This window comes from Pinus tabuliformis, chromosome 6 (genome assembly GCF_031772625.1).
Source record: "Pinus tabuliformis cultivar Carrire ecotype Pingquan chromosome 6, CPIR1, whole genome shotgun sequence".
Lineage (NCBI taxonomy): Eukaryota > Viridiplantae > Streptophyta > Pinopsida > Pinales > Pinaceae > Pinus > Pinus tabuliformis.
The window spans coordinates 1,514,948,372-1,514,961,306 of record NC_142292.1 but is presented as its reverse complement, the minus strand read 5'-3'; the positions used below and the strand labels follow the sequence as shown (position 1 = coordinate 1,514,961,306).

The 12,935-nt window shown below is 34.9% G+C and overlaps 1 protein-coding gene across 1 annotated transcript; it reads right to left on the bottom strand.

Annotated features, from left to right (window-relative positions):
• Window positions 1–5,590: 5,590 nt before the first annotated feature.
• On the bottom strand, window positions 5,591–6,618 carry LOC149264422 (antimicrobial ginkbilobin-2-like protein). Its single transcript, XM_089389674.1, has one exon. It carries the CDS (start codon window positions 6,596–6,598, stop codon window positions 5,828–5,830), a length of 771 nt encoding a protein of 256 aa, XP_089245800.1. The 5' UTR covers window positions 6,599–6,618; the 3' UTR covers window positions 5,591–5,827.
• Between the last annotated feature and the right edge of the window lie 6,317 nt (window positions 6,619–12,935).

Sequence of the window (12,935 nt, the reverse complement as noted above, 5' to 3'; positions counted from 1 at the left end):
AAAATAACGGTAGACCATATGACACATTGTGGTGCCTAAATCAAAGAATCGACATAAAATAAAAGATGGAAACTAATGTGCTTACCATCACTAATATAGTGTGAAATGGTGGTCAATAATAATGAGAGGCACCTAACCTCCTATGTAGCAAAAGAAGCAATATGTAGCTCTCCACCACGCACCTAAAAATATGTTCGACAGACCACGTGACCCTCAACATATCTCCCAGAGTAGACAAGATGACTCTATGTTGCAACCTTGTGGGGAATATCAGGGAGCTCGGGAAAACATTCCCCTCCTGGATAGGCAAATGATAAAAAATATGTCCTCCTCAGAGGGCCTATACCACGTGTTAGCACTGACATGATAAGACAGTTGGTGGACATTCCACTTACGGATAAACTATGCCAATAAGTCATAGTGCACCTTCAGGGATGTAGCCTCCTCATAGTAGTTAAGGAGGCCTAAATTCATCAAGAGTTCTCAGGTAGTTATGCTAATAGGGTGAGGGTATGAATCCCTCTCCCTCTCTCATGCATCCCTTGGTCAAACCACATTGTATTGGTCTACCATTTTCTTCTACTCCTACTGCTACTCCCTCTGTTGACATCTCTGTTACATGACTAACATATAAAATACATCAACCTCATACATAAACCATAATTTTTTTTATTAAATGAAAAATGTATTTATAAATATGGACACATAACTTTCAATTAAAAGGAAAAAAATAAATCATCTTCGTGGCTCAAAAAATAGTGATGCACCGGCTCCAGTGCATTATCAAATAGAACAACATCAACAATATTGTGTTCGTGCATACGACACACCACTTTTGGTTCACATGCATACATTTTCACAGTGGTGTGTCAAGACAACCTTATGCACTAGTGCGTACCTATAACCTTTTTGCACCGGTATGGAACGTTCAGGTTATCGAACACACCAAGCTATATTTTTTTAATATTATGTGTACTGAGTGTTTGGTAAACATAAATGCAGTGGGAGTAAGCTAAAAATGTATGCATCGATGTACAATGTATAGGTTTTCTCGTTATGTTGTAATTTACAAGACGCACCGACAAACCACTGTGCGTTAGGTTCACGCATTGAATTGTGGTGCACCCTATAAATTTACAGGGTGCAACGCAAGCCAAACCTATCAAACGCACCACGTAGGAAAAACAAATTACAAAACAGTGGTCTTTTGTACCTATTTTGAAATTTTCTTCCACAAAAAAATTAAATTAGAGAGAAACGTAGACATTACCTAGACATTTGGTCATTAGGGAGCCATAGTTGACACACAAATGAGAAAAAAAATGTTCACCAATGTTTGAGAAAATTGGAAGGCCATGCACTAAGCATGGTATGGAAGGATGATGAGCAAGAGAAGCACCGACAACAGGGTGCTTGCTTGAGACAAGAATGGCATAAGTGCTTTAGAGCTTTACAACACTACAAATGGTAAAAATGAAATTTATGGTCGATAGTTTTATTTATTTATTTATTTAACCTTGTTTCAGTGTGTTATTATACCAACACTGATGCATACTATCTCCAAGAGCACCATTTTTTTTTTAATTAAGAACCCTATAGTGGTGTTATTATTAATATGCACTGGGGCATTTTAATACATTAACCGCACCGATGCTTCATGGGAATATAGCACCTCATTTTTTTTAAATTAAAATACCCCTAGTGGTGCTCTTTCTAAGATGCACCAAGGTGCTTTAATACATGAACATTACTAGTGCTCCATGGGAATATCACACCACATTTTTTTAAAAATTAAAAACCCTATAGCATTGCTCTTTTTAAGACGAACTAGAACATTTTAATACATAAACTACACCCATGCTTTGTGGGAATATAACACCACATTTTTTTAAAATTAAAATCCCTCTAGCAGTGCTCTTTTTAAGATGGAATGGGGTGTTTTAATACATGAAAATCGATGCTTCATGGGAATATAGCACTATATATTTTTTTTAAATTAAAAACCCTATAGTGGTGCTCTTTTTAATTAGGCACTGGGGAATTGTAATTCAAGAACAACACTAGTGCTTCTAGTGTATATAGCACTGATATGGTGAAAATAATTTTAGGACCTTTTTTTTTTTAATTTAACCTTTTTTTAGTGCTATTGAATAGTGTAAGCATTTGTGCATTATATATAAGTGAAACATTAATGTTTTAAATAACGTTTCCATGGTGCACTATACTATGTACACGCCGGGACGTTAACATATTGGTTTATCACTAGATAGGGAAAAATTAATTTTACAACTAACATTTTTGTAAATTTAACCATTTTCAGTGCTATCATCTAGAATATGCATTGGTGCGCTTTTTATTTAGAACACCATTTTTTTATTTTTTATTTTTAATAAATTTTCCATGATGCACCATGTTCTATTAGGTAATGTTTATATGTATAGTAAAGCATCAGTCTGTTTGTATATTATATATGCATATTTAAAAACATCTGCTAGAACATCAACCCGCCCACCTCCATTAGCAACCTTCACTACAAATAGATGTTTGTGCTATTTTTATAGGGGCTTCCACAAAAACCTCTGTTGGAGGATCATTTCCTTGTAGTCTATTATAATAGAAATCATAATACTAGAAACCCATAAAGGGGACCCTCCACCATATTTACAAAATGCTAGACTAGAAAACCATAGCATTTATTATGAACAAGCTCACAAACCAAAAATAATGCAACTTCAATATCGTACAGAAATTTATCACAAGATTCATTCCTTAAATAAAACCTAATTAAAATTTACATAGAAAGTTACCAAACCCAAAACCACATTAAAAAAATGCATTGATTCTAGTGATGTGGACTTAGCTACTCATGAGAATAATTTAACTCCAACACGGAAATAGAGAAAATTATAGATATGTTTTATTAATCCAAACACTAGGTTATATATCATTATATAAAAATATAACTAAAAAATTTTAGGATAGAAATTTTCACAAGATCCTAAAAGCTACCATCTAAGCAGAATACTAGAAAGCATGGGAGAAATGATGTCAACTGCTCTATGAAAATAAAAAATCAAAAGGTTTCATCACTCTCAAAATCAATAATAATATTATAATAAAATAATAATGAGAAATACATATGCTCGATATACTTATACTAAGGATAAGGACTAGAATCCTTAATGGCTTTGGAATTGGAATTTGGTGATATAGTTCAATTGAAACATTCTTCATTCTGAAAAATCAAGTTAGTGTTGCAAAAGAAATACTAGGTTGTGTAGTAGATAACAAAACTTGATATTTACTATGGAAGTTATTATCTCAATGTGCTAACCATCACATGCACTTGGGAGGGCCAAGAACAAATTGTCAGGAAATGATTATTTAGGACTGTAGAAGTTGAGATAACATAGTTAGTGATAAGAATTATTGTTTGCCTTCAATCACGTTGGAAAAATAAGGGGAAATAGCTATGATGGATCCAAATGAGTTTGCCTAATTTTACAGAACATTTGCATTCTTAATTTTGTGTATAAAATTATATGTTGTGAATAATAAAGTCAATTTTCTCCTCTGAGAAAACATAAATTAAATGATGGTGTTAATAGATAGAGTCACTAGTCATTATTTTGCAAAAACTCGCCTTTTGAGAAATGCTTTATGAGAAGGTGTTTGCTAGAAAATTGTAGCATGTGGGGAGTGGTTGTAATGTTGCCAAATGAGAAACAACTACAGATGATAACATTGCCTTAAAATTGTTGTAATTGTACAGAAAATAATGTAATTTGCACGTGATATTTTAATTGTACATTAAGATTATAAAATTACTTACCTTGAAAAAGGGATAATAAAATTTTGCATCTATAATAAAAATATATTTTTTAATTGAATCTCAATCAAAAATTTGAATTTTTTTCACCAAATAACTAACCACTACCAATACCCTTTTTGAGATATATATGAATCTCATGAACTTATATGAATGAATAATTAAAAGGTACTTTGGAAATTGGAACTTGATGGAATATTTCCACCTATTTGATCTCTCTCTTTGCACCAGAGACCAAGAGTTGGATCTAGATTGGTAAACATTCAAATCATTTTATATGGAAAAACAAAATAATATTATTTTAGCTCTCTTGAAAACTTTGTGAAGAAAAATCACATTCTGTTACACATCATAAGAAATTATAATATAATAAATTGCTAACTTAAAAGCTGAATATTACAAAGGACTAACAAAAATAAATATTATTATTACTACTACAATTATATAAATTAAATGAACATATGCATAATATTTCTTTTCCATTTATAGTATTCATAAGCCATGACATAAGGCATAATATTTTTTTTCTAAGTAAAACTATTCTATTAATATGAAATAAAATATGATTACATTCTTTTTTTCTATTTTTAAATCAAATTTCTTTTAAATAAAAATAATAAATAAATTAGTTACTAAAATATGTATTACATTTACCACTCGATAACCAACAAATTTATATATATATGTTTGCTTATGATTTTGTTATATAAAGACACCGGGTCTAATTAAACCATTGGGAGATTGACGAGAATGTTGTATTGCAAAACATTAATAACATTAAAAATATTGTTACTTCTAAGTTCAAAAAAAAATGTGGTGTGAGAAAGATTTAGCAGCTAAAAGAAAATTAAAATATTATAACGAGGTCATCAACCCCACCCTAGAAAATCAAAATTATTTCTTTGTCTTTACTAGCTCAAAGAAGAAAATTAATATAGCCAAGATTAGAACAAACTCCCATGAGTTCCATAGTGAAATGGGTCGTTCTGCAATTTGTAAAACACCATGGATGGAAAGGTTTTTCCATCTCTGTGAGAATAAGAACATCGAGGATGAAAATCACTTCCTGTCCCACGTACAACCACATTAGATCTTAGTTTCAAAATCTTTGTTGCAAAACTAACCTTCCTAGCATTTTACGATGTCAAAATTATAGTGAGCTCGGGAGACTTCTCTCCAAGATTTTTGAGCATATGAATAAAATCTTAAATCAAACTAAATAATTCATTTCTTTAGGTCCAATAAACCAAAGTTTGGTCTCAGTAGACATTAACTATCATCAACATCATAATATATATATTTGCTTATAAATTTTTTTTTAATTTTTTTAAGTTTATATATATAAATTTTGTTTTTTAATTATTTTTTAATGACTTTGTAATAATATTAATTTTTTTATTTTAGAATTTATCTTGCTTGAAAAAATATATATTTTTTTATTATTGAAATTATATTTTTAAATTAAAATGTTCAAATAAATTTAATATATCTAATAAGTGAAAATTATACTTTTTACTCTTTCTGATCAAATTTTAAATAAAATTGATCAAAATTTAATATATATATATATATTTATTATTTTAGATTGGTCACTTAACAAGTATGTGTCATGTAAAGTTAGGACAATTACACCTGCGGATTATAATCGTAACAAATAAAATTAATCTATATCACACTCATGCGGGGCCTACCATTGCTTGCAACTCTTGTTTATAGCAATTACAGCATCAACACATATCTTGCAACATGCCTTGATATGTATCCATTATTTACTATAATGGAAAATATACTCTACTGAATCCGAAAATATATTCAGAATAAGCATTTTATTTTTATATTTCATTTAACAGATCTCACATTCAGTAGAGGCGTACAAACAAGAGAAACGAGAATGAAGAAGAGTCAAGTTCAGCCATATAGCAGGGGTTATCCTTACGTGGATTGCAGGCCTTTATTTATTTGAAACAAAACAGTACGTGAACTCAGGTTGCTTCTCTCTCATGGCTGATAGGTAGGGTGGTTATAAACTGGATATATCTCGAAGCGCACTGCGCAACTTCCCAGATACATTTGAGCCCCAACCTGTGAAGAGCAACACTGATTCATGGCCGTAATCGCTTCTTTCAAACAAACACCACAGTCACGTCCTGAAAGACTCCTTGAGCACATTTCCAATCCATAGATGGTGACAGAAGAATTCACCGCCAACGATCCGGTGGCGAATCTATTTACTGTTAAGGGAGCTTTGCCAGAAAGAGTGTTCATAAGATTCCCTAGAGTCTGATTGAAGCCTTCAATATCACCGTTGCTCTTCACATTCTCAAGAGCAGCGGCCTCAACGGTATCGAGAACAGAGGCGAAAGTATATTTCTCATAACGAATGAAGCAGACTTCCAGCTGAATCCGAGCTCCAATGGCATTAGGGCAGTCTTGATAAGCCATCTGTGAGGCTTTAGCGGAACACTTTTGGCAGTCCTGCTGAGAGATGTCGGGCCGGCATTGTAGAAGGCCGTTGACTCCTTCATAAGAATATGTCGCGAATCCGCCTCGTGGGGCAGCGGCCCTCACCAGGTACTCCAATACGGCGTTCACGTTCCTTTCATACGCACTGCCATTACTGTATTTGTTTACGTTGCAGAGCCCGTAAATGAACGGATCGGATTTCGAAAGGGCAGCTGAAACTGAAATTACATTAAGTTGGAGCAGTCCAAGTAAAAATAATGCCATGAAACAGCAACGCCATATTATCACGCTTTCCATCTTTCCCATTTCCCCATAAGTATAGTGAATAAAAGGCTCTTGTGAATCTTTCCAAGGTTGGGCAAATAATTTATAGATGGAGAATGCTATCCGCAGGCAAGGTCGGCAAGCCAATTACGGGTGGATATTCACAAAAGGTCGGTAACTCAACTTCTGGAATAACAGCTGTTATAATGGTATTGGATTGACCGGATCGGATCGGGTCAGTGTAGTGCATATCCACTGCCGTTAATTGTGGTGGAAATCTCCGATTTATTGGACTTTTGAAGAGGTCGAGACAAGGGAGTGAGGAAGTTGTGAGGACTACGGGTTTGAATACGTCTCCCTTGGCGTCTGCACGTGGTATATGATAAAATGCCGCTGAATATAAAATGGGAATGTTTATGGTCTTGCTCAGGGTTAGATCACGAGACCAGAGTTGTGACAAGAGATCTAATGAGACAAGAGTTGTCACGATCAAATTTTCACATCTAACTCCAGAATTGCCTGTCTCTTCAGTTTCAATGACCTCCAGCCAAGTCCACTGGTAGGCAAGATTCCACTCTCCATCCAATTTTGGCCTCTCACTTCGTGGCCTTCCACCTCAAACCACGAAGAGGGAGATGAATCATTGTAATGGTAATTTTAAAACATTTAAGCCGTGTAAGAATCAATCATATAGCCAACCTATAAGAACACCAGATGTACCCAGATGTACCTGGAAACATCTGGAAACTATTAAAGGGAGAAAACAATCAAACTTATTTGTTTGAATATTCTTGTAGGCACCAACCAAATGAAGACATCCATCACCTTATTTTATAGGAAACAACTTGAACAAGACACTTATCCCCTAATTTTATAGGCACCAACTTAAAGGAGACTCTTGTCCCCTAATTTTATAGGAATTAACCTAAAGGAGACTCATGTCCCCTAATTTTATAGGAACCAACCTTAAGGAAACTCCTATATGGTGATTTCACATGTGCTAAACTAAAGGAGATTCCTATCCCCTAATTTTACAAAAACCAACCTAAAGGATACTCTTATCCCTTGTTTTATAGGAACCAATATGAAGGATTCCTATACCATGATTTTACACGAACCAACCCAAAGGAGAATCCTAACCCCTAAGGTGTAATGATTATGTTTTATTTTCTACTTTGTTTACAACTCTTGTACACTTCTCTTCTACTATATGCATTAATCTCTACTCTATACTTTTCAACTCTACACATGGTATTAGCTCTAATATTCATAACAGTGAAAATTACAATGTTCTCTATTCTTCTATTATTTCACATCATAGACTATGTAATGCCTATGAATTTTCACTTATCTATGCTCATATTTTTAGATAGACTATTTGTACTCTACAAACCCTCATTAGAATTCATCCTTAGATTCATTTATGATCTGCCTTGCTGATCTATTATTGATCAATTCATCATATCACCATCACACACCTTTCTGGCATCACCAGCACATCTCCAAATGTAAGCTAATACAAACTTGATCAACACAACATTAGAGAAACATGATCATATTAGACACACATTTTTGGATGTGGGTTGAAACGCCATGGAGATATGATCTAGATGGCCTGGAATACTTTATCAAATTTCATGACTATTTGGAACTTGAGATTAAACCATCAAAAATCAATGATCATGCGGTGTGACCATGTGCTAAAATAACTATTCCATTACATCCAAATTCCATGTCCACTTATGTGAAATAGATATATGGACACCTATATGTGTCCTTTTTAACCAAATTACCCAATTCTAATCCTAGCTCGAGAGGCTCAACTATCAAACCTAAAAGATCTTGTGTTAAGACCATGTTCTTAAACAATTAGTTTTGATAGATTTAGAATTTGATTCCATGTTAATAAAGTGAGTTTGAAAAACACTTAGACTACCAAATTCTTATATTTCTTAATAGTATTTATGGTAAATCCAGAGATTGCATCCACTAGACAGGGTCCACTTTTATATAAATGGATGTCTAGATACCCATATTACTTGGATTATTTCATAACACCTTAGCTCAAGAGATAAATCATCAAGCATCCATGACCACGCATTGTGACCTTGTCCTCTATGCAAAATTATGTCAAGATAGAACCTTGTTTCCATACCAGACAATTACATACTTGAGAGCTTTGGTATAGTTGTCCATTCTTATACCCCTGTACCCTAGTTCTCGTTGACGAATGAACTTTTCACAAGAGTTTGTAACTAATGTTAATCTCCTTGTCACACTAGGACATCACATACTATGGTTCTTAAGCTTGTTTTCTACTCCTCGTACCCGAGTACTCTAGTATATCGAACCTACACATGACCCACAACCATGATTATTGGGTTTCTCGACAAAATATAATAACATGGGAATACCTTTCCAAACATGGTCCTGGCACGAGTCTTAAGACCTTTAGGTTTGCTGTGTCAAACAGTTGTGGACCAATCACCATCTACCATAAGTTTCATCTACCATGTAATTTTCCACATGGCTTCCTCTGACGCTACCATGTGTAACTCAACGAATCCCTATTAGTTGACCCAAAACTCAATTTATTTATGCCACGTGTCACTCATTGTTGTTTCCATTTCATCAGATATTTCACCTATCATTGATGTGGTGCCACATCATATCTCTATCAAGTCATACTATTTCCACGTCACACCTGATACCAACTTGTCCTTTTCATTGTTTATACTATATACTATTTGGTGCCCGATACCTCAGTATCACCCCATTTGTTACCAATATTTTTTAACAAGCTTAACCTATTTGGTACCAACTAATCATTGTTTAATCACTATTTTAATCATGCGTTAGTGGGAAAGATTAAGAACACCATTTTTTCATAATGATTTTAGTGTTAAGGGTTTTGATTTTATGCACCACCTAGGATTATGTACAGGTATTATTCCTATCTTTTTATGTGGAAACACCATATCTGGGATTATATCACATACCATCAAATCCTATATACCAACACCAAACCTTTTTGCATTGTGGAAACACCAAATTTCATTCTAGGTGCATTGTGAAGAAAATCAAATTTCGTTTCATGTGCACACACTATGGAAAAACCAAATTTCATTTCATCAAACTACTTGGCCTTCTTCTACTTAATCTTGGGTAGGCATCCACCTAAGGTTCCTTGTGCATTAAGAATAAACATTATCAACAACAAAAGTGATTCCTTAAACATCAATGGTATTATAGAGTAACACAATATTTTCTTTGATGATAAATGAAAACACATTTCTAGTAAGGACTTAGAAAAAACTTCCTTTGACATCAGTGACAACATAATTTTCAACAATTATGATGTTAAGCTCCCTAATCCCACTAGGTATAAGCGTGCAATTTCAATTCTGCATGTGTGACCTTTAAGCTATTGCAAGTGTGGTTTTTAATCATTGGTGGCTTGTAGAAGAGCATTAATATATTTCTATGTAACACTCCTTTAGGACACTACAATCTTGTTTGGAAGAAAACATATTGTACTAGCATATACAATGCACAATAGTTCATGAATTCCATATGAAAACCTTATTCATAATTAAATGTGCAATATCTCATTTATATACTAAGTAATCAAGAGGTAATTGAAAAACCCATCAATATCCATGATTGAAAAAATAATGAATATTTGTTGCAATATATGGTTCTCCTAATGTAGTAATTTATCTTAGTAAAATACATCATTGAGGCTAGTCTAATCTACTGTGGTCTCTTTTCTAAATCCCAAAAGGAATCATTTGATCCGAATTAGATCCTAGAAACACTCTAAGTTTTCATGACTATTTCAAATTATGCTAAAAGATTGAAGTCCTAAAAAAGATCAAAGCTATTAGAAGGAATCCTCATAACAATTGTAGTTGTGGCCAAAGTGGAGCAACGAGGACCCAGGTCAAGTGCGCAGACTGTTGGCCCATGGTAAAGCGCAATGGCACAAAACTGGAAAAAACTGGAGGCTAATTCGGGAAACAGAGGTGGATTCTGATAATCGTGTATCACAGGGCATCCCCCTCAGTGAAGGAAAGCCATCAAGCGCCCTAACCCAAAATCACTATAAAATTCAGAAAAGCAACTGTTTCGGTTCCGTTGTGCAGGATTCCCTAAACCGGCAGGATATCGGAAGGCTTCAAGGTGGTAAGAAGTTTTGACTAAGTCCCACCCAATGCCACACATCAAGCAACATGCGTCCAGTGGATGAGAAAGAAAACCGCCCGCATCAGATGGGTAAACAATGTGCAACTTGTCCGCCCAATATGAAGGAAAACCGTAGGATCTGGGGGACCCAGATTGATGGCGAAGATACGTCTCGATGACTGACTGGATTTAACAAGTTAAAAAGCAAGATGACATGGAATTTGAAGTCCGACGTGGATGATGAGTTGGTAAACGTTTTGTGTTCGTGGACGATCTTAAAGAAAACAGATTTAACGGCCATTTGAATATGATTCAGGGAATCTGACACCCAGATTGTTAACAAACAAGTGGCCACCTCCCTACGAGGCATTACCTGGTGATGATGACACAGAGCAGAGGAATTCTAAGGGATAGAGGAAAGGAAACCAGAAGACCAGGAAGCAGAAACGAGCAATTGATGAATAGACTGGATTTAAAGCCATAAAATCACAGAAGCAAAGGGGCAACATATAGAGAGGAAAAACACAGAGACATAGAAATCTAATAGTAGAGAACAGAGAGTAGAATCCGAGCTAACCTGAAGGCAGCATCAAGCCAAATAGAGCCAGAGAGAGTTAGAGAGTCTATGTACTCCATTGAAGGCTTGAAAGGTTCAAGCAAGCTCCTCGGTATAGGCTTTTCATACTACTCTCACCCTCAGAGGTCAAGTTCAGTAAGGAGAGTCTGTGCACTCCATTCCTACTAACTTCATTCTATTAGTGAGACTCGAATCGAGCTCACTATTGTAAAAATCTGCTTGAAAGCATAATAGAGAGTCCACCACTGAAAGGCTGGACCAGGAGATGTAGCCCAGGAACATTGGGTGAACTCCTTATTAAACTTGTTTCATTTACATGTTTGACTATTATGGTTTCTCTGATTGCCTCAATGTCTATGTATACTAGAAATTTTATCGATCCATTGCATAAGTAACATAGGCACATCCATGCACATGAGTCTGTAATACCTTTAATTATTTGTCATAGATAAATTCCAGATCAAGTGGTATTAGAGCTCTAGGTTACTAAGGTTAGACAAGCTTGTGCTGGATTTTGTTGTTGAATGCTAACTAGATCAAAGTTTAAATTAGGAGAAGGAGAATTGGCTGAAATTAACCCAGAAATTGTAAGAGTCTATTCTAAGAGGAAAATGTCAAGAGAAAATCCCTTTGAATTAGACCCCCAGTTCATGGATATTTTTATCACCTTGAAATCCATGGTGGAGGAAATGTATAGGGACTATAAGAAACATAGAGATGAAGATTCATGAAGCTCCAAACAAGACAAAGGAGTAGAAGAATCTCTTCTCCATGAGCACTCTAAAGGCAAAGGGAAAGAAGAAAAATTCCTCACGCCTCCTAATAGCCTTGAAAATAAAAAGAAGACATCTTTGATTAAATTAGATGTTAAATTTGATTTACCAATATATGATGGAGAGTTGAATGCAGAGAATCTGGATAATTGGATCAGACAGATTGATGTTTATTGTAGAGTGCAGAGCATTGACTCAGACAAGAGTAAGATTCAGCTGGCTAGCCTACACCTTCGAGGCATTGCCTTGGTATGGTGGGAAGGCAGGACACAAGCTAACATGAAGAAACATGGTAAAATGCTTTTTGTCTGGAATGAATTTGTTTCTGTAATTAAAAGGCAATTATATCCACTAGCTTACATGCAGCAAGCCATGATGAGTTGGCAAACTCTTCGACAACTAAAAGGGAAAAGTGTACAAGGTTACACCCAATAATTTATGAAAAGATCTTTGATTCTAGGAATTTCTTTAGACTCACCTCAGACTCTATTGAAGTATAGAGGTGTTCTACACAGCTACATGAGGCACACTATCCTCATGTTTAATCACACTAGTATAGATGAAGTATCTGTTCAGGCTATGCATCTCGAAGCTAGAGGTAAGAATGGGAACCCAAAAGTTAGGGGATCATCCAAACCCACTGCAAGAAAAAATAAGGAGAAAAGAAAATAGAAATGGAAAGAGAGGAAGAAAAACACTGTACAGAAAAGAAAGTCTTCATGCACTCACTTCAATACGGATGGGCATGATGATGAACACTGTTGAATTCTACTACGGAGCTGAAACCTAAGAAGTTCAAGGGCAAGAAGAAGAAGACTATTGCAGCTATTCAAAAGGATTTGGG